This window comes from Syzygium oleosum, unplaced genomic scaffold (assembly GCF_021117445.2).
Source record: "Syzygium oleosum isolate NSW1041296 unplaced genomic scaffold, Sole_v2.1 Sole_v2.03, whole genome shotgun sequence".
NCBI classification, from domain to species: domain Eukaryota; kingdom Viridiplantae; phylum Streptophyta; class Magnoliopsida; order Myrtales; family Myrtaceae; genus Syzygium; species Syzygium oleosum.
The window spans coordinates 20,676,947-20,698,764 of record NW_026607487.1 but is presented as its reverse complement, the minus strand read 5'-3'; the positions used below and the strand labels follow the sequence as shown (position 1 = coordinate 20,698,764).

The 21,818-nt window shown below is 42.2% G+C and overlaps 4 protein-coding genes across 6 annotated transcripts; 2 read left to right on the top strand and 2 right to left on the bottom strand.

Annotated features, from left to right (window-relative positions):
- Positions 1–23: 23 nt before the first annotated feature.
- On the bottom strand, positions 24–6,603 carry LOC115683862 (protein TIC110, chloroplastic). Its single transcript, XM_030608497.2, has 15 exons — positions 6,103–6,603; positions 5,737–5,796; positions 5,290–5,413; positions 5,102–5,170; positions 4,890–4,988; positions 4,601–4,667; positions 4,329–4,393; positions 4,153–4,247; positions 3,716–3,843; positions 3,532–3,632; positions 3,143–3,359; positions 2,698–2,852; positions 2,450–2,575; positions 576–1,544; positions 24–449 (listed from the first exon to the last, which is right to left on the bottom strand). Exons 1-15 carry the CDS (start codon positions 6,591–6,593, stop codon positions 207–209), a joined length of 3,009 nt encoding a protein of 1,002 aa, XP_030464357.1. The 5' UTR covers positions 6,594–6,603; the 3' UTR covers positions 24–206.
- A 3,774-nt stretch (positions 6,604–10,377) lies between these two features.
- On the bottom strand, positions 10,378–13,660 carry LOC115683863 (uncharacterized). Its single transcript, XM_030608498.2, has 7 exons — positions 13,207–13,660; positions 12,945–13,108; positions 12,559–12,770; positions 12,151–12,405; positions 11,901–11,987; positions 11,138–11,310; positions 10,378–10,693 (listed from the first exon to the last, which is right to left on the bottom strand). The coding sequence occupies exons 1-7, from the start codon at positions 13,581–13,583 to the stop codon at positions 10,582–10,584; spliced, it is 1,380 nt and encodes a 459-aa protein (XP_030464358.1). The 5' UTR covers positions 13,584–13,660; the 3' UTR covers positions 10,378–10,581.
- A 182-nt stretch (positions 13,661–13,842) lies between these two features.
- On the top strand, positions 13,843–17,670 carry LOC115683867 (U2 small nuclear ribonucleoprotein B''-like). 2 transcript variants are annotated; one of them, XM_030608502.2, is made up of 5 exons: positions 13,843–14,001; positions 14,539–14,711; positions 15,722–15,815; positions 16,890–16,963; positions 17,110–17,670. In XM_030608502.2, exons 1-5 carry the CDS (start codon positions 13,929–13,931, stop codon positions 17,383–17,385), a joined length of 690 nt encoding a protein of 229 aa, XP_030464362.1. In that variant the 5' UTR covers positions 13,843–13,928; the 3' UTR covers positions 17,386–17,670. The 2 variants fall into 2 exon arrangements, with proteins under 2 accessions (XP_030464362.1, XP_056165708.1); XM_056309733.1 differs by having other exon boundaries at positions 15,695–15,815.
- A 1,153-nt stretch (positions 17,671–18,823) lies between these two features.
- LOC115683912 (probable WRKY transcription factor 26) lies at positions 18,824–21,431 on the top strand. Of its 2 annotated transcripts, none has more exons than XM_056309729.1 (5): positions 18,824–19,211; positions 19,386–19,532; positions 19,622–20,238; positions 20,374–20,535; positions 20,739–21,431. In XM_056309729.1, the coding sequence occupies exons 1-5, from the start codon at positions 18,966–18,968 to the stop codon at positions 21,205–21,207; spliced, it is 1,641 nt and encodes a 546-aa protein (XP_056165704.1). In that variant the 5' UTR covers positions 18,824–18,965; the 3' UTR covers positions 21,208–21,431. The 2 variants fall into 2 exon arrangements, with proteins under 2 accessions (XP_056165704.1, XP_030464424.1); XM_030608564.2 differs by having other exon boundaries at positions 18,825–19,211; positions 19,619–20,238.
- The last annotated feature ends 387 nt before the right edge of the window (positions 21,432–21,818 follow it).

The following is a 21,818-nucleotide window of genomic DNA, read 5'->3' as shown; positions in this document are numbered from 1 at the left end:
GGAAATACATTGGATGGGGTCAATACTCTCAGAATGGTCCGTTATTTGGATAAATATATGAATATAACCAAAATCTCGACAAGTCAGCATCGAGCTCTATCATCCTTGAGCAATCTAACTGGTGAGAGAGCAGATACAAATTGAGTAATACATTGGGCCAAACGAAACTTATGCCGATACACATAAGAAAACCAAAAAGGAATTACTCAGAAAGCAAACTCTTCCTCCTCTGCACCAATTTGAATCACTCTGTCTCCCATCTCCCGGATAGCTGCCGCAGCTGAATCGCTAACGCCAAGCAGATGCTGCAATCTCGATAGTTTCTCTGGGGCAGGCTCGCTCTTCATGTATATAGCAAACAAGTCTGCCAGTTCTTCTGGCACTTCCCAAGACAGCTGCTCCGCTGGTACAGCTTTGTCACATGCCAGCAAATCATTGAGAGAGGAAACCTGCACACAATGATTGAAATGGCTTTAAAAGGAAGCACATCATCCTGGCAAATATATCAACCCTTAAAATTTACAGCTCGCAACTAGTAGAAGAACATAGGATGACAAACTCTGTTAAGTCCGTACCACTCCTGGTCGATTCCTTTGTCTCAACAAGGACACAGCCTGAATGAGCGAATTTGACAATCTACTTCGAGCTAGCTCGTGAACCACCTCTCTAGCTTTGTCAGATTTGATATTCAGGTCGGCCGGTATTTTCTCGTAAATTTCCTCCTCATCAAATTCACCTGTACCTGAAGAGAATATTTCATCCACGGTTTTTTTGAAGAGGTTGTCTCTCAGGCTCTCGGATATCATGCTATCTAAATCTACGCTCGCTTCCTTGAGTTCTCGGATCTGCTTTATGTTGAGCCTCCCCTGACTCACAGCAGTTTCTATTGCAGCTGCCATCTTTGTAGTTGTAATGCTCTTAATTACTTTCTGAGCGTATTCTGGAGGCAAGCCAACTTGCTTCTGCACCTCATTCAGCTGCTCAATCCTAGCCTTCGTCAGCTGACCATCAGCTAATATCACCTCTGCTTGTTGCCTGAATGCCTGCTCGGCGAGACCCCGGTGGACTTCCACAATCTCCTTAGGAGTCAAGCCAAGGATACTGCCAAGCTGGTTTAGCAATACAAATTCAGAGTCATCCTTTTTGGTTGTGATTTGTGCTCCAAAGGGGATATTCGTTACTTCTCCAGTCAGGCAAAACAATAGATATGTCTTATAGAGGTCAGTCCTGTCCCTCTCTGGAAGATCATCCTTTAAATTTATCTCTGTTTGGCCTTGCTTTCCTAACTTGGCTGTAAGTTCTTTACTGGGTCTTATCTTTCTAAGTGTCTGGAGAGACTCCCACTCCTCCTCTTCGATTTCTATTTCTACCTCCTTAGCAGCTTCTTCAGATGCAGTATCAGGTGATTCCCCTTTTATGTCTGCCACCAGTTCAGCAACAACCAAGGTATTGAAGGCGACCATCTTCTTAAGCTCCCTAGCAGATTCAGTACGATTCTGAGCTGCTCGTGCTCGTTTAATGTAATTGATGAAAATTTTTCTGACCTGCATGGAGATAAGGCAATCGAAGGTTATGATTGGCTTGAATAAATAGCATAACCATGAATTTTTTTGCTTGTCCTAAGACAAGTTAAACTAGGTAAATGCACCTGCTAACTCGATCAAATGTCAACTGATGCTAAATGCAAGACACACAGATACTTCTTATTAGTAGACTTCACAGAAAATGATCACTAAGAGGGTGCTGATTGGTATAAACCAATACATGTAGTCAAGTTCACGCCCTACACCTGACACTGTATAGTCTATCTAGCAACTGCCCGCATGCCCATATGAGCGCGACCACCATGCGCATCAATGCAAATAATCCATAAGGGATATCATAATCCGAGTCATATTCGTGCTCACTAATTAACCGATGAATCTGCAGGTACCAAGTCAAATTCATTTCAAATAATCAGAACATATCGTCTAACTTTCAAACCAGCATTCCAGGCAACAATGAAGGGGACAGCAACACACAAATGAACTTAAGGACAAAGGAGATAGACGGAATGCCATTAGGAAATTTGGTTACTATACAGTTGTGTATGACCAAAACTTTGAACTTTCTTCTTAGATTGCAGTCCTTTTTAGTGGAGTGAATTTACTTACTGTACAGGGGTAGAGGAATGTAGAAAAATGGATTTGATAAAAGACGTTATTTGGTTATACTTCTAAGGAATATTGATGTTCTATCTATCGTTGCCGCTACTCCAAGAGAATTAGCATGAACCTTTCACAAAATGTAAGGTTGACCTATTGTAGCCTGAACACAAGTATATCTTTGCAAATCCATTTTGGTATCCAGCCAGTCTCATCCATGTCATGAGAGAGAGAGAGAGAGAGAGAGAGAGAGAGAGAAAGAGAAGCCCCCCAAAAGCAAAGGAATCGTAAAGGAAGATACTCACAGCTGTGCTGGTAATAGACATGGCAGCCTCCCTTGTCAAGCGCAAGCCATGAGCTGCTTTTCTCACAGATTTCTTCACTTCTGCATCATATCCATCAACTCCTGAGGCAATCGCATCCTTCACAACCTGAATTTAACAGTTCAGGAAAGTCAGTGCGGTCAAACCAATTTCTTTGTAGACAAATGTAACGCATAAAACATGAGTCAGACGTGAAATTGGAACATCGTGAAGGCAGTTCTGATGTTTACCTTCTCAAATAAACTGCCACATATGCTGGAGTGAGCTGCTTCAACAGTCTGCTGAGGGATACAGAGCATAACTCGTAATCGTAGTAAAGCTTTAACATCCTCTTCACTCAGTTCTCCGTCAGCAACGCACTGCTGAAGTTTCTGCCTGTAAATTTCTACATGAAAATAAAAGTGGATGTCATTGGGTATTATACGATGGCGCCATGCAACATATAGACACAAATTTTTTAATTTTCTTTCTACCTACGATTCTCTAAATTCACTGTGTTCTACTCAGGAAGAAAAATTCATTTTGCTAGCAATTGTCACATTGCGAGATAGATAATTAAGTTGATAAACTTTAGGAACCATTGAACCACAGCATAGGTAAGGGAACAAGAAAAGAACAGAGCGCACATGAATGACACTCAATTAGTGCTCTACAACAGGAAATTAATGAAAATACCTTCATGAATATCACTAGCCTTCTGTGGATCAAATCGCAACTCTTCACATAGGTTTTGGAGGAATACTGCTTTGCTATCTGCAGCTTCCAATTCACCACCAGTAAATGACTGTTGAAGTCGTTTACGATACACCTTCGCAGTTACGTCAAGCATGATAGCTTCAGCCTCACGTTTACCCAAACCAAAGATATTCCTCAGTTGACTCAAAGCATCCAGCTAAAAATAAGTAAAGAATAAAAGTGAGGATATAAGAAGGCAAATGGGCCAGGTAATGTTCAAGAAGAAGCAGGTAAGGGGCAGACAAATAGGTTACAAAGTACAGTATCTGACAATGTCATGCATGACAAACCAGCAAATCGGTCGAAATAGTAGAGAATGTTTCTTTCACCTTGCTTTCTTCAAGACGACCACTAGACAAAGAATCTGCAACATATGCTCTATAAAGGAGCTTCAAGTCATCCATTTTTCTGTCACTGTCGTATTCACCACCTGAGGTACAGATTAGTATTCAGACTCTGTCCATGACAACAAACTTAATGGTTCATGGACCCAAAAACTTCAAGGTTCCTCACCAAGTAAGGAAGCTGGAGCAATCCCACGAGCCAAGCCATCAGCGTTTGGGTGGTTCTTTAAGGAGACAAGCAAGTTATTAAATGCTAGAATCTTATCTAGCTCTTCGACAGCTTGAGCTACTCCTCTCCTGGATTATGCAAATTTTAAGTTGATGACAAGAATCCTTTTGCAGAAAATAAGCAAGAACCATTCTCTGAACAATTCTTGAACAAGTAAACACATGACCACTGATTAATCTCAACTAAAAGTGAAGGCATAGCCCTCAAATCATTGATGTTTCTTTCTGTCTCAAAAAGTCATTGCCGAAACTTTTCTCAAAATCCTGAAAGGATGCCCCAGGCCCCAGCTGACCGATATATGACAAAAACAATTTGAATAAACTCTAGAAACCCCAATTCCATATTGAGCAACATCTAGAAGGGACTAGGGAACATACGCTGATCTTGTTCTTGATTTCAGCACATTCAGAGCTGCTGAGACATTTTCCTCAACCAGTTTTCTTGTATGTTCCTTAAGTAAATCCTCAGCAAGCTGCACCAATAAGCGAATGAAAGAAATGCCCCAAAAAGAAAATCATTGTCCAATCCATTTTTGCAGACGAAGAAAAATTACCTCATCAGATAGCCGATACAATAGTTGTGCTGACCGAAGACTTTCAAGCTGGTTCTCATTGAGATCTAACAGAGACATCAATTTCAGTATACAAGTAAACCATTATAAATTCATAATGGGCAAAGTGCCACAGCAGCCATAAAAAGAAAAGGCTGCGAAAATAAAAGGCAGGTCAAAACGCCAAGTTACTTTACTTATTTTCAGCATAAACTACTAAAACCAGATTGATTGTACATTTCATGACTGTTTAAAATCAATATAATTACACAGACCTCTCCCAATTGCTTTTAGCTGGGAAGAATACAACCTCTGCGCATTATCCCGAACAGCAACCTCAACCTGCACAGACATTAATGCAAAATTGAATGAGCTGAATGTGATAGGTATATGAGTAATGCACGTCATCAATGTGATAAATGAAAGCGCAGTTTTGATAGGTTACAGTAACAGAAGGAGATTGATCTTGCAACTACTGGGCACTGAACTCCAACAAAGGTATCTATCCAGGCAACACCATAATCATAGCACCAAGAACACGCTGCCTCATAGATGACTTGATACCTGGGCATCGGTAACTTTGAATACGCGCTTCCAAGGTAAAAGGAAAGTTGATGCTTCTCCAAACACAAGAGTTGAAACATATATCAGCTTTTGAAATGCCTGCACTGAAGAGGAAGTAATAGTGATAAAGTACCATACGACACTTAGCAAAGGCATGCTAGTCATAGCGCAATATGTTGGCAGCATAACTACAGGCATTCGTATTTTCATACCCGACGTTGTTCTCCATCAGCTTCACGATCCCCAGTTTCGAGCCTTTGCCTGAAAATACGCCTACCAATCTGGAAGAACACAACTAAAACCATTTTCAGTTAGAGACTACTCGTCATACTTCCCATTGCGATTCGATATTCTTAAGCGTTCAAAAAGTAGCTAGGTGCTCTAGCTAGTGTGAGAGCACCTCCATATGCATGGCAGCTGCTTCAGGATCATCAATGCCCAGAGCACTCTTAAACTTGACAATTTTATCAACTTCAGTTCCTTTAAGTTCTTCATTTCCAGGAGGAAGGACGGATGAGACAAACCTGCATGGAAGATAGCGTAGGAAATTTAACCAACTCAAAGGCAACAGAAAGAGGTCCTGTTTGCATTTGCTGCCAAAATGAGAAAGACTAAATGTCTCCTAAAATATTATAAGAAAAATGGGAGTGGCTTTAAATCCTTATCTTTTCAAGTATTTGGACAATTGAGGAGACCAATACCAAATAAAAGTCTGATTTCAAACTTTAACAGATAAAGCAAAAGCCACTTCGAACTCTCTAAACTTTCAGCAATCTATCTATTTGCGCATAAGAAACATCTGCAAGAAGTAGAAGAGACGCGTGGTCGTTTCATTGTGTAAGCTCACCTAAGGTATAAATCACAGAGCTCTGCATTGAAAGCAGCATCTTGCTTGCTCACACCGTACCTGCAAGATGGGGTGTCAAAAGTGAATTAGCATAGGAAATGAAAAGGCGATACGGGGAAGATGGTGACATCATATAATCCATATTTCCATCGAGCAAGCAATGAAAATGCAAGCTCTTCGATGACAACGACTCGAGTCAGGACTTCCCAAATCCTCATTCCAGCCCGGTCAGACAAATTGAAACCTATATCTATTCGGCAGTAAAACGCACTGGGGAATCCGACAGAATTTTCCCTATGACAACGTATCGAAGGAACAACGAAATGAGGCCTTAATCGAGAAACAGAGATTAAGAATGGAACTGACTTGGTGGCAATGAGTTCTATGTCCTCTTTCTTAACAGCCCGAGGATCATCGCAACTGGCGACGTAGTTATGCAAATCGGCAGCGGCGACCTCAGGCACGGAAGCCCTCACGGCGTAAGCAGCGGCGCCGCCGGCAGCCCCGAGCAAAGCAGCCCCGCCGAGAGCAGCATTGCGAGACCCACCCAACCGAAAGCCTAGATGATAGCCAGCCGCGACCGCACCGGCCACCGCAATGGCGGAGGCGGCTAAGCGCACGGGAGGGGACAGATTCTTGACGAGGGGTTGGATGCCAGTGAGCTCCTTGGGGCCGCCGAAGACGTCGGAGTTGTGCGGAGCGGAAGTGGGGGTGGGCTGATCGAGGGTGGCGCGAGGACGAGAGACTTTGATGAGGCGGCGGCGGCGTCGTCTGGGGAGGGAGGGAGTGAGGAAGGGGGAGGGGAAGAGAGGGAGGGTGGCGGAAGGGGGAGCGGCGGTGAGGAGCGGCGGGTTCATGGCCGTCGGAGGAGGGTGGGTGGGTGGGTGGGGTTTTGTAGGGTTTAAGGGAGAGGGAGAGAGAGGAGGAGGAGGAGGAGGAGGAAGAAGATGGGGAGCTGCTGCTGCTGGCCTGCGGTCGGAGATGGACAGAGGAGGGAGAGCCAGACTCAAGAGCATCAACAGCTCCGAACCAAAACTAATCTTGTCCTACTCGGAGACTCGACGCTCGAGCTTTCGGCTTAATGGGCCTTCGTGACATTACTGGGCCGGGCCCCCATTTGAACTCCATCAAAACCACCACCCCTCTTTTGCCCTTTGCTACTATTTTAAAATTTGGGAAAATAACACAAATAGTCATAAACTTTGACCCAACATGTAATACAATCCATGAACTTTTAATTTATTTAATATGATTCCTGAAATTTAACCCAATGTGCAATGTGGTCTCTGAACTTTTAATGGAATGATTACATTAAATATTTTCATATAGTTCATAAACTATATTGAACATATACCAAAAGTCCATGAATCACATTGAACGGAGTAAAAATTTAGGGATCACATTGCACACTAAGCTAAAAGTTCAAGGACTATATTGAACAAATTAAAAGTCCAGGGACCACATTGTAAATTAAGCCAAAGTTCAAGGACTGTTTGTGTCGTTATCCCTGAAAACTTATTTATATATGAAATTTACCTAATTGTTTTGTAATAGCTATAACGTACTGATCAGTGTAAAAACTTCATGTCCTAAATTCAGGTAATATTTCATAACTTACTTTTCCATGCGAATAGTCAACTGATCGAGTTTAAATGTTACTCAGATTCTCATTATTTTAATATTACTTTCACACTTTTTTTCTATAGCAATATTACTCTCACCCTCACATGGTAAAGAAGTGTTTGACCAAGTTGCATCCTCGCGCTAATTTATTCCAGTAATGTTTAAACTTTTTCCGTACTTTTTGTTACTCTCATAACGAACTTACGTTAATTAGGTAATTCTCTTAGAAGGGGGTAAAAGGAATGAATCCAATTTTCTATACGGCGGGAGTATTCACCCTCAACTAAACTAGAAAGTAGAAATTAGGGACGAGCGGTTTTAGGTTCCGTACATATTCTACCTGGAACATACCCGTTAGAACGAGTTCTTCATTTTTTGAAACTAGAATTTACCTTGCATACCTTGGAACTTGGAACCTACCATATCACAGGTTTCAGGGTCTAACCAGGTTCTGATTGAATGATTGCAGTTAAACATCACATTTTATGACCACCACTATAATTCATCGACCACAACTTATATTTGGACACAAAAAAAATATGAAACATTAACAAAATAAATGTCTCGATCATAAAATGAAAAGCTCGGACTAGTAGTTCCAAATTATATATTCATCATCGGATATCACGGAATACCGCAAGATTGCGCAAAGACACAAATGAAGAAAAACAAAAATATTTATTCCAGGTTCTAAGTTCTAGATTCAATATTCTAGGGTCCACCTACTTAGAACTTGTAACCTACCCATCGAAACAGCTTTCTTAATTTTTGGAATCTGGAACCTATTTAGCATACCTTGGAACCTGAAACTGGACATGTTCCCACCGGTCTATCCATCCAGTTCTAGGTTCTAGGTAGAAACACACCCTTTTCACTCCAAGTGACCAAAATACCCTCAGATAATGAAGATCTGGTCAATTGTCAAATAAATCCTACTTCGCTCCTCCCCTCATTCGATTGACTAAATTTGGAAATCTTTCATTTGAAATGTTGTTGTGCCACTATTCCATTCTCTGCCTTAATATCCTAGCTTAGTTTGTAGGTCTAGTTTTCATTAATTACTCTCATTCCTTATTATTAGCAAAATCTATTCTAGAGATATTGCAAACTCATCTTGTTACAAAATATTTGAATTATTAACTGATGTAGAGAAATATTCCTTAAGCCATATGAAAGTCATGTTAGCACTGTTTGCTTTCTAGGATCAATATAGGCAAATTTTTAATTGTTTTGATTGACAGAACTTTGACGGAGGATCAATGTGTTACACAAGTACAAGTTTGGGATTCTTCAAGTCATGGAAAAAAAGTTTAAGGTAAATGTGTCACATGGAGCATAATTTAGATTTTTGATAACTTTTACCTAAGTAACAATTGAGTATATTTTTTGAAAGAAACCCAACAATTGTGATCTCTTAAATAGGATGTCCTCTTTAATTTATATAACAGTATGGATTTTGTTAACAAGTGCTCCAAGAGCACGTGTTAAACATCCAAACAAATGAAATTTTGTCATTTCGAAAGAAATATTTTTCTCACGCTATGCACAATCAACACTTGTACAATCAATATATTGAAAATGAAAATTTTTCTTTATTAATTATGATTGACAAGTTGTCGGGACACTTGTTAACAATACCCTAATAAATGGATTACCTAGCTATCTCATTTACTCACTCTTTAAACTCACAATTCACAAAATCAAACTATGGAAAACAACACATATCATGTATATTATTAAGGGAAAATGAACTTTGGCCCAATTTGGAATGGTCCACGAACTTTTAATTTATTCAATATCGTCTCTGAACTTTAACTCAATGTACAATGTGATTCTTGAAATTTTAATTTGTTCAATATTATATTTGAACTTTTGGTACATGTTCAATTTGATCCCTCAACTATATGAAAATGTTCAATATTTTCATATAGTTCAAGGACTATATATTTTCATATAGTTCATGGACCAAATTGAACATGTCTTAAAAGTTCAAGGACCACATTGAACAAAGCAAAAGTTCAGAGGCCACATTGAACATTAAACTAAATTTCAGGGACTACATTGAACAAACTAAAAGTTCGGGGACCGCATCATTATCCCTATTATTAACGATCTCATGTTATAATGCACAAAACTCAATTTTTTTTAAATTTACCTATAAATGAATTAATATAACTAATGCACAAAATTCACTTATTTGAAAACAATTATCATTTTACAGCATCAAGAAATACAACAAGATATGTCTCGAAAACCGCACCACTAGTCGGGAGTGACTCAACCTCATCTTTTTTTTGGATATAACAGAGACTTATCATTTTATTTAACAGCTAGCCCTCTAGAGTAAAGGGCATCAAAACACAGGATCTCCCATAAAGGTGGTAGTGGGTAAGAAACCCAATAACGTGAAAGGCCTTAAATCTTGAGGCCCTTACAACCCAATCTGCTAATCTATTTGAATCTCGAGGGCAGTAAGCTAACTCAAGACTCTCAAAAAAAGCCATAAAGCCTAAATATTTTATGATAAGGGGCTCAACGTCCCACGAGGAGAGAGAGGAATCTTGTAAGAAGCTTATCAAAGGTGGAGCCATCAGTTTCCAACACAAGCTACAATTAATTGAGTTTCAAACTTTTCAATTGATTTAATTAAATCATAAAAAACCTTGTGAATGAACTCCTTTCGGATATTACCTAAAAAAATTATCGGTGTGGCCCTAAAACACGCTGCACTGCGACCTTCAATTGCAGTTCTCCATATAAGTTTACGGTTTAATTGAAATGTCAAAATGCACTTCCCCATATCAGTTGAAATGACACGCTAAGTTACCACGTTTAAAAATATTTAAATTACCTTTGACCTTGGAAAGCCACTGGTCTGTGTGATTGGAGAAGATTTACTTTTATTAAGTGGCTAATTAATGCACAAATCCGACCGACCCAACACAACCGACTGTATCAAACACAATAAATCTCCAAGCAAAAGAGAATCATCTCATTAATCTATATAACCAAAAAAAGTTACATATGGCACAACTACTTCATGCTAAACAAAAGGCAAGAGTCTTCTACATAAATCACGTGACCTTCAACGACAATTCATCCGCTTGGTCTCTAGTCAAAAAGATACCTTGCTCTTTTCTGGTCGGGCTAAAAAATATTTCATGCTAGTTCCATCAGTTCCAGCCACAATACATCGAAAGACAACAATGTTAACTAAGCGAATCATCGCATCAAAGGAATTAACCATCTCATCTCGGATCCATTTCCACGTGATAAGTAGTAAACCTTCTTCCAGCTCTCTTCAGTGAATGCCTCACGCCTTGCCAGCCTTTGCCTGCCAGAAACGGAAATATATTGGAGCGTTGGACATTGTTCAAGTGTTTTTTTCGATATATAGATATCCAGTAGTCACCACAGTTTGTAAAATTCTTATCCTCTAAAGGAAATCAAATATCTCAAACGAGTAATTATTTTCACTAGGAGCCCAGGACCAACATTTTATCTGCCAAAACTTATCTCAGTTTTCACAAGGCAAGTCACTTCTCTTTGCCATATAGCTCAAAGTCTCATTTTCCAGTGCTTCAACGTATCTCATGTTGTTCCATATCTTGCAGCATCACTTCTAGATACTTCCCCAGAAATTTGACAGTAAAACCCACAACATGATTTACAAAATCGGAATTCCGCTTCAATATTAAAAAATTGATTCCACAACACCATGTAACCTAATTATCACCATAAAAATTACGTGTAATAACCTGTGCAACTCATAACATACCTAAGGTAGTAGTGGCAAACAGCTTCAGCTTCATCTAAGCTGTATCGAGGAAACACCAAACGAGCATCGACAGGAACATCTGGCAGTTCTTTACGGAGCTTTCCCACAGCAGTTGAATGAGAGAAAGCGCCAACCATCATGTCATTGTGCATCATGGTCCTAAAGGCATTTACCTATAAGTACAAATTAGTAACCCTCTCTAAGTGGCCAGATGGAAAAGCAAAGTCTAACAAACGCATCATTTGACCATAGTGCATGAGCAACAATGTAACATCAAAGCTTTACAGCTTTGCACGAGCAGTGTCGCATACTTGTGGAATAGACACCCATATCATCTTGGCGATTTCTACTATACTACTTAGAAAGTACATAGTATCTCCAAGTTGCACAAACTTAGGTGAGGCCCTCAGAAACGTAATTGGCTGAATGACACCCTGCAATTGGCATTGAGTTCACCAAATGCAAGGCCAATGGAGGAAGGCGGTCATGAGCACAAAAACGGTAGACGTTCTTGCTGATGCAAGAAAATAGTTCAGCACATGCGTACACCATTTTTAAACAAGAGGAGATTGTTCCTAGGCATCAGCAAAACGGATTCTGTTGGCCCCGGCCAATGGGATATGAATCCCAGGTAACATTCAATGACCGACGGAAACAAGAATAGGGTCTGATGAATGTGCTACAAGCAATAACCATTATCAAGATCACAACAATAAACTACAATAGGAAGCCTAAACAATCTCAGGATCCTCTGGATACTTACAGTGGCCAGCTCTTTAGCATGTATCGGTCGACAGGATCGAACTGTAACTGGCTCTTCATACTCACTGAACGTAAACCAGTTGTTATACTGGGAACACATGACAACAAGAAGTGAACAAAAGCAATGAAAGCACATAACTGACAAAGAAGATCTCAACTGAATGGAATCCACAACTTGTTATATCGATCTGTTTTAAAAGGAAAATAAGTTGGATGACCAAATAAAAAGGAAAACTGAGTGTATTTCTCACTTGATCTATAGCAATGAGCACAGGGATATCTTTCACTAGAGATAATTCTTTTCTCAAATGGACCAAGACTCCAACAGCAGCATGCGTATGATCGATTCCTGTCTTGACCAAATCAGCCAGGGTCGAACCTTCAGGCATCGTCATGGAATCAACCCCTTTCATCCATCCAACACCAGCGCCCTCTCCCAAAGTTATGGGATCATACATTTGGCAAGGTAGTTTTTTTAAGTGTGATTCATTCCACTTACAGAAATCCTGCGGATACATAACCAAAATGGAAAAATAATAATAAGAGAAAGCACGAGCACGTTTGGAACAATAAATCCAACAAAATGCAACTCATACCACCAATGATCAGATGAGATAAGCATCTTAAGCAAAATGGAACGAAATAAAAGAAAATTTTGCCTTCAGAATTTTTTCAGCCTGCAAAGGAGTATCCCAAAATCCAGTCTGCGGGCTCTTGTAGAAAAATCCTCCATGAGTCCACTCACGGCCTCTTGGGGCATAAAAAACCAGCCATCCTTCATCCCTAGCCCAGTGAACCAGCATGGCGAGCGCAATGCTCTTCCCACAGCTTACCGGACCATCCAGGACAATCTGTTTGCTGACCTTTGGGCCTAAGAATTGTACTCATATTCATAAGTAGAAGAAGATAAAAATGGCTCACTGATGTATCAGAAACTGAACACTGGAAATAGTCCGACCTCCATATATCCATGAGTATAGATGCATACACTGTTTTCTTTTCTTAAGATGTCCGGAGATCAAGGTTGATGAAAGAAAGTACCGACCTTTGCCATCGGAAAACATGGGGGGATCAACAATGCGCCTGAAGTTGTCGCGAAGGTCGAGGAAATTCTGCCTCACGAGCACCGCGCTCCTCATAGACTCTTCGAACTCCTTCTCCATCCCAGCGGGCAAACCCTCCGGCAACACCTCCTTCAATTTGTCTATGCTATTACCATTCCAAGACCACCCAATAATCATTCGATCTCTCAAAACGACCGCGAGCATACACACAACCCCATGGACGAGGAAGAAGAGCAAACCTACCTGAACTTGAAGTAGGAGCAGGCGTCCTTGCGAGTGAGTTGCGACAGGGAAGGGGCGGAGGTGAAGAGAGGGCGGCCATCGGGACCCACGTCCAGCGACGGATCCTTCTCGTCGAGGGCGAGGCGCTGAGCCCTCGCTCCTTCGCTGGAGGCGGCGTCGTGCTCGTCGGTTGCCGCGGCAGAAGGGTCGTCGGGTTTACCGCCTTTGGATTTAGCCTTCTTGTTGGCTTTGGTCACCGCCAGCTTGGTGTTCTTCGTCGACAAGCTGAGGCACGATTGAAGCACGGCCGCGCGTTTCGGAGGGGGGATGGGGTCGAACGGGCGGCGACATTTCGACGTCGCGGTGGCGGTCGAGGCTCTGAGAATGGACCGCAGCATTTCTCCGCCTTTGAGCTGCTCGATGGAGGAGGAGGAGGGCAGGGTTCAGGGTTCAGGGCGGAGACGAATCGCTCCGTTGCCTTCTCTCTCGTGTTGGATTTGGGTGCGGAGACAGAGGAGGGCCTCTTGTATTCGGGCCCGAGCAGCTAAGCCCGTAAAGCGAAATGCTTTACAAGCCCAGCAGCATCCGTCAGCTCCGCCATTTTTGCTTGCTAGGGCTCTCTCTCTCTCTGCCTTCTCTCTTCTCTGTCCCTGTCTCTCTTATCTGTGCTTGTGCTTGTGCTTGTGCTGGCTCCTGCTCAGCGACGGTCATTCTCCACAGGCTTCTCTCGATTGCTAGGGACGATGCTTTCGGGGGACATACCGCCGAATCAAACCATATACATAAAGAATCTTAACGAAAAGGTCAAGAAAGAAGGTGACCCATTCTGAGCCCATCCTCTTCTTCTCGCTGTATTGTTTCCTGCAGATCGAACTGACTGTGTAGGATGCCTGAACGCGGCTACGTGCTCTCCTCGTGCTTAAAACTGGTTTGAATTCTTAAATTGATCGACTTCTTTTCAGCTTGGCCGGGTCTGTTGTCACTGCTAGTTTAGTTGAGCTTTGTAATTTCTGTTATAGCCTCATGGTGACATCCTGAGCGACAGAATGATGTCACCTCATTGCCCTAATGATCATTTAGTGGATACGGCGGTTCCAGGGTAGAAGACAACATATTAGGTTAGTTGCTTCGGAATGTTCAAGAATCACGATGGGGGTAGACCAGATGAAAGTTATTTGACTGGGGATGAATGTTTAAAATCTATCAAAAGGAGTTTACTTTTCAATTGACTCGGAATAAGCTTTCTAGATTTTAAATGTATGACATTCGATCATTCCGACTGCGTGTTTAACAAATTAATTAACACCATGTGTTTGCTCAATTTTGGTAATCGGTCTTTGTTTGCTTTGGCAGAATTGAAGAGATCCCTTTATTGCCTCTTCTCTCAGTATGGAAGAATTCTGGATGTTGTAGCCCTGAAGACCCCAAAGCTTAGAGGACAAGCATGGGTCGCTTTCAGTGAAGTGACTGCTGCCAGTAATGCCGTGCGCCAAATGCAGAACTTCCCATTCTATGATAAGCCTATGGTATTGTCATTGCACATCCTGTCGGAGCTTTACTTTATTTTCTTATTTTCTACAGATATAAGGGTTTTGCATCAACATCTTGCACATTCTTGCATGTTGCTTGAGATGCTTAGGAACCATTAGCAACCTAGCTGTTTGATGACACATCCCCTTTTTTTAGCGAATTTTCAGTGTAGGACGTTTCAGGTTTCAGCTCTTCCTTGCCAGATTTTGTTGTTCAGAGAGTAATATCAGCATTGCTCATTAACAACTAAAAGTAACATGGCAAAAATTGGTTGCCGGTTGCTTTTATTTGCAAAAAAGGAGAAAATGCCATGCCCTTCTCTTTTTCCTTGTGCAAAAACTTTTCTTTGCTAGACTCAGACTCTAAATTTGGATTACTTTATACATCAACTACATGAATCATACCATAAGGCAGTCCTGAGTAAGTTTCCGCTTCGTAGCTGGTCCATAACCCAGATAAAGAAGTAAACAGGTAGCTGACCCTGGCATTTCCTTTTGGCTGAAACTTGGTGATGTGGATCCCGTACACATTGAAACTGTCTTAGTCTTTAGCAACTAATTCTGTAGCATCCGATGCTAATGTCATTCCTGGTTATGGACTATATAGGGAAGCGATTGTTATGCTGAGGCTGGCCACCTTCATATCCCATCATGCAAACAAGTGGAGTTTTATCTACCGTTAGAATTATTATAGAAGGATAGCGAATGGATTAGTTCCACTCAAGAAGCGTGTTTTCTTTGTTTTGGTTCTGTAGTTTCATTGAAATCCTCAAACTTGAATGATTCCTTTCCCTTAATGTTTATTTTTCTAAATTTAATTTTATTTCTGCATTTTCCTGTTACTTCATGTGATGCAGAAGTAAGACATCCTACCTTAACGGTCACAACTGTAATAAACATCCCATGGAAAGTTTTCCTTTGCTTGGATGTGTAAATTTGGTCACCCATTTTTGGTTTTTTTCCCTATCAATTTGATATAGAAATTTGTAATCATCATACTGCTGCAGAGAATACAATATGCCAAAGAAAAGTCTGATTGCATTGCTAAAGCAGATGGTACCTACGTCATGAGAGAAAAGAAGAAGAAGCAAGAAGAAAAAGGTGAGAGAATGTATTCTGAACTAAATTTTTGTATTTATATCTTTACAGTGCAAATCTAAAGTTTGAAGGCCTACATTTTACTCACTTTGTGCTTTTTTAGTGTAGTTACCCGATGGGCTCTCTATGATGTTGCTTGTTGAGATAAAAATGACTTTCAAACTGATCTCTAAAAGCTTAAACTTTGAGATCAAATAGTTGCCCACTCCACTTCGCTCGGTATTTCAGTTTCTCACAACCCCATCAGCCAGTTATTGGTTACCCTTTGTGTCTAAGAATTATTTTACCCACACGTTTCAGATTTAATGCTTAAGGGCTTGTCATACTACCAACCTTTGTGTGAGGGAGAGTGTTGAGATATAATAATATTTCACATCATTCTCTAACAGCTTAAGCTTTTCGAATAAATGGTTGCACACTTAGCTTCACCTTCATTGTCAATGATTTGTTGATCCACCGATTATTCTGCTTTTTTTGCCAATGATAGTGGCCATCGCGGTTGTGCAATAGTATTTTTATGCATGGTTGCCCACTGCAGATTTCACCTTGTCTCTTTTTTCAGCTGCTTAGTTGACATTTTTTTAATTAGAGGTGTGACCTTAAGCCAAATTGAAAGTTTAAGATGCTTTTTATAATGCTCCCTTTTTTGTGTTGATGCATTTTTTTCATTAGAAATTCATTTGCAAGTTCTGTATTTGGTATCATTGGCAAATCGAGCATGTTTGTTTTGATTTATGGCCATCAAAACATTGCTTATGACACTAAATGGGATTGCACTGCCTTCTGCAATCATCATTCTTTATTGGCCATATAAAGAATGGCAAGATGTGCATGTGTGTGCATTCAAAGTGTAGGTATGCTTATGCATGTGGACCTACTATTAAGCACCCCAGTTTTGTAGCCTTGCACGTTCCCGTCTTTTCTCTTCCTTGTATTGACTGATTTCAAGGTCCTATGTTTGACTTTCAGATAGTAGGTTTCATGATCTCAACTTAGTTTACAATTGTCCAAGCAATTGATATTTTTCTATTCTCGATCATACATTTGTCTATTGTTGACCTTATTGTGGTTCTCCAGCTGAAAGAAAGCGCCGTGCTGAAGACACACAAACGGCCAATGGTTCCGCTGCTGAAGCTAATGGGGGGCCAACGGTAAGTTCTCTCTACTTAATGGTTATGATAGCTTTTTGTTTATCTATGTAGGCTCAGTAGTTTTCAAGCAGGATCAATGTGTTGGTAATCAGCTAGCAATATGTCACGAGGGAATGCATTATGTTCTCCTTTTTTCTTCTATGCAGGCCTCTTATCGACCTGGAACTGCCGGTTCACAAGAAACAGCGCCAAATAATATATTGTTTGTTCAGAATTTGCCTGTTGAAACAACAAGCCAGATGTTGCAGTTGCTCTTTGTGCAATATCCAGGATTTAAGGAAGTGAGAATGGTTGAAGCAAAGCCTGGTATTGCTTTCGTAGAGTATGAAGACGACGTCCAGGCTGGCATGGCCATGCAGCACCTTCAGGGCTTCAAAATCACTGCTCAGAACCCCATGGCCATCAATTTTGCTAAAAAGTAAGGGTGTTAGGCCCACTTCTAGATTGAGTTTGTGTTTATCTTCTCAGAACTCGCTACAGTTTGGATTTTGGTGCATACCGTGTGTAATTAGTCAGGGGATCTGCTTCCCATTGAAGAAGGGATAAATTGTAGAATGAGGAGAGTAGAAGGGATCGTTTCATGTCAGTCTTTTTTTTTTTTTTGAAGTCAGTATCAAATGATGTCCTTTGTGTTGTAGAAAGGAGCTCCGTTGAGGAACTCAGTTGTTACCCTTTCGAAGAACTTATGCAGAAATGTTAAAATGTAACCATGGTCGTCCTCCTTATCTGTCCGATCGCAGATAAATGCTTGAATTTTGCCACAACGGGAGTTGTCAGACAGCATATTTGGAGGTTAACCGTACATGGGTCTGTAGAAGGAGTAAAATTTCGTGTGTGGTGTGGTGCTGGTGTAGATATCTCACCTTCGAAATAAGGATAAGGATATATATACCGGAGTTCCATCCGAACACAGCGCCGCCTCCATGTGATAAAATCTTTGCTAATCTTTTAGATTGCTGGTCGGTTTGGGTTTTGACGTGCGCACACTTTGTAGCTAAAACCAACAGGGTATGGTCAAATGACGGGACCGGCATGGTGTGGTTTGGGCTTTGATAACGGAATTGGACCGTAATTAGATTTGCGGCGCGGGGATAAGATGAGGTGGGAAGTCGGGCGCTTGGCATGTTACAGGGCGAAGCATGTTTGGACTTGGATTATCAGGAATAGTTAAGACATGGGGAAACCGAGGCCTTTTTCCTCTACCCTTCAATGATTCATTCATCACGTGCTTGACAAAAATGGGGGAAAAATGGTGGCACACGGGAACGAGCGTCGCCCACTGCCGATGCGAATTCCACGGAACTGGGGGAATACTGTTTGTTTCAAACTGGCGAAGATGGGAATGCACGGAGGTTGCGATACCTTCTTTTTCTTAAAAAGGGTTCGCATTTGATGCATCCTATCCTCAAAGTGCACATCCTCAAGAATATTGCATTCCGCATCATTTTTCTACCATTTTTTTTATATGGTGGTTTGTGGGCTTTTCTCGGGGAGAAATCGACACGAGACCTTAAGGTCTGATGATATTTTGTCGATTGTAGCAGATTGAAGGGGCGCGTCGCGTCGCGTCACATGGTAATCGGAATTTTACGAGATAAACCATAGAGAGAGAGAGAGAGAGAGAGAGAGAGAGAGAGAGAGAGAGAGATTGACACCCACAGCGTCGTCAGCCGCCATTCGGTCAAACCCACGAGGTTTGACCACAACATTTCCCCTTTGTTTTTTTTCTTTGTTTTTGGTTTTGTTTTTTCGTGCCATCGAGCTTCGAAGAAGATGCCTCGTCGTGTACGGCCAGTGGGTGGCCAAAGGGCAAAAGCAAAGCCTTGCGCAATACGTGACCATCTTCTCTTCTTCTTCCCTCCATCCCTCGCTCGCTGCCTCCATAATTGATACTCCCCCTCGTCAATTCTCTATCTTTCTCTCTCTGTCTCTCGGAGAACAGAACAGAACATAACAGAGCCCACTTTGGTTTTCCCCTGTTTTTCTTCTCCTTGTCGAAGCGATGGCCTCACCGTCGGCCGGCAGCGCGGGGAGCTTGGACCCTCGAGCGAACTCCTTCTCCTTCTCATCCCTCCTCGCCTCCGAGCTGGAGGACGACCCTCGCCGTGGGTCCGGCGTGCCCAAGTTCAAGTCCATCCCCCCGCCCTCCATCCCCATCTCCCCGCTCTCTTCTTCTTTCTTCGCCATCCCGCCTGGCCTCAGCCCTGCCGAGCTCTTGGACTCCCCTGTTCTCCTCAACGCTTCCAACGTATCTCCCCTTCTCTCTTCTCTCTCTCTCTCTCTCTCTCTCTCTCTCTCTCTTTTCGCGTGTCTGTCTCCCCACCGGATTCGCCTTGAAATCCATTCATTTCCGCGGTTTTGTCTTCCTTGTTCATGTTTGCTGTGGCTCATTCTCTGTTTTCTTTTTGGATGGTGGATGCAGATTTTGCCCTCCCCAACCACTGGAGCTTTCCCGCTTCAATCCTCCTTCAATTGGAAGATCAAGTCCCCTGACAGTTACCAGCAGATCCCTAAAAGGGAAGACGCAAATGGCTCTAGCTTCACTTTGCAGACCAACGCCAGGCAGCATGTATGTCTACGCTTTTCTTATATGCTCATCCCTCTTTCGTTTGTTTGCGATCGTCGCTCAGAGTTGTTGTCTGAATTTTGCAGCAGCAGCAGCAGCTAGCGTGGAGCTCCACCAAACAAGATGATTCCCGTCCTTCTGACGAGAGCACGGTGAAATCCGAACTCAATCCATTCCAGAGCTTCTCCCCTGAGATCGCCACCATCCAGACCAACACCGATCACCGACCCGATTACGACAATTCTCAATCTCAGTCTCAGTCCATCCGAGAGCAGAGAAGATCAGACGATGGCTACAACTGGAGGAAATATGGCCAGAAGCAAGTGAAGGGGAGTGAAAACCCAAGAAGCTATTACAAGTGCACTCATCCTAATTGCCCTACCAAGAAGAAGGTCGAGAGGTCTCTGGATGGCCAGATTACCGAGATTGTCTACAAGGGAAACCATAACCACCCAAAGCCTCAGTCCACCCGGAGATCGTCGGCATCCTCCGCCTCCTCCGTGCCGTCTCAAGCAATCCAGGCCTATAATCCCGCCGCCCCTGAAATCAATGACCATGCTTTTTCCGCGCATGGCTCCTTGCAAGTAGACTCCGCAACCCCAGAAAACTCTTCCCTCTCGATCGCCGATGACGAATATGATCAGGGCTCTCAGAAAAGTAAATCGGCAGGGGAAGAGTTGGACGAAGACGAACCGGATGCCAAAAGATGGTAAGTTCCTGGCTGGATGGAGCTCTGTTAGTTTGTGTTTGCAAATTGAAATTTGTTATGCCACAATTGGATGGTGTTAATCTGCTCCACGACGGTCCCTGATTCATTTCATTCCTTAATCATGGGCCTTTCTAGGAAGCAAGAAGGTGAGAATGATGGGATTTTAGCTCCTGGGAACAGAACGGTGAGAGAACCCAGAGTAGTAGTCCAAACCACCAGTGACATTGATATTCTTGATGATGGATATCGATGGAGGAAATATGGGCAGAAGGTGGTCAAAGGAAACCCCAATCCAAGGTACACGAAATTGCCGTAAATTTGAACTGTTCGTTATTGATTCGTGATGTAGCCTAATAGACTCTCCGTTTACGAACATTTGGTCTATAAAATTCCAGTTATAGTATAATTAGATGCCATTCATTCCATGGTTTTCGAGCGAAGGCGAATCCTTTTTTTTTTTTTTTTTTCTGATCTTTGTTGTTCATTGATGTCGCATGTAGGAGCTACTACAAGTGCACCAGTCCAGGCTGTCCGGTGCGCAAGCACGTGGAGAGAGCATCCCATGATATGAGGGCGGTGATCACTACTTACGAAGGAAAGCATAACCACGATGTTCCTGCAGCCCGCGGGAGCGGCGGTGCCAATAGGCCTTTGCCCATGCTGGACAACAGCAATGGCAACAACGGTTCGGCCGCATCGATCAGGCCATTGGCCTTAACCAACCATTCGAACGACAATGGGCAGAGTGTTCCTAGCAGTAACTATAGGGTATCGTCGTCGGAAGGGCAAGCATCGCCATTCATGCTGGAGATGCTACAGAGTCCCGGGAGCTTTGGATTTCCAGGACTCGGGAGTTCTCTGGGCTCTTTCCTGAATCAGTCTCCGAACACCGACAACATATTCTCTAGAGCCAAGGAGGAACCGAGGGATGACATGTTCCTGGACTCTTTGCTATGCCGAAATTTTTGAAGATCTTTTTGCTACTCAAGGTCAGGATCAGGGTAAATCCTAGACTGTTGAAAACTGGAAGGAGGAGATCAGTGGTTCATTTGATTTATTACACATTCTGTTTGTTGGTTGTAGAACTCCAGGAATAGGGGATACGTATGTATGTTTTGTTCTTTGACCCCCCCAAAAAACAAGAAAAACAACACTTGTATAAGGTAAGATATAGGAGGAGGAGAATTGGGATATGAATGGATAATTTTTCTTTTTCTCTTTTTTTCTTGGAGAGGGTTGGATTGTTCTCTTGTATATCTCAGCTTATGAATTGAAAACGAATATCAGAAATAACTTGCGGCACCATAGCTCTATCCCATATAAAAACAAGAAAAAAGAAGGAAAAATAAAAAAGGTGGGATTGTTTTGGTTCAAAGAGACGTACTCGATGGGAACGGGGTTGATTTCATTGGGCAAGACGGAGAAAAAAAGGGCGGAGGGGTTTGGATTTCGTCACGAAAAGCGCGTAGGAATATCTTTATCGGTCCATGGTTTGAAAAAGTCAGAGATGGGAGCTTGTGGGTGGGAGAGGGAGAGGGATTACTTGCAGCGTAAGTTGGTCTTGGGTCAACCGTGTGTGG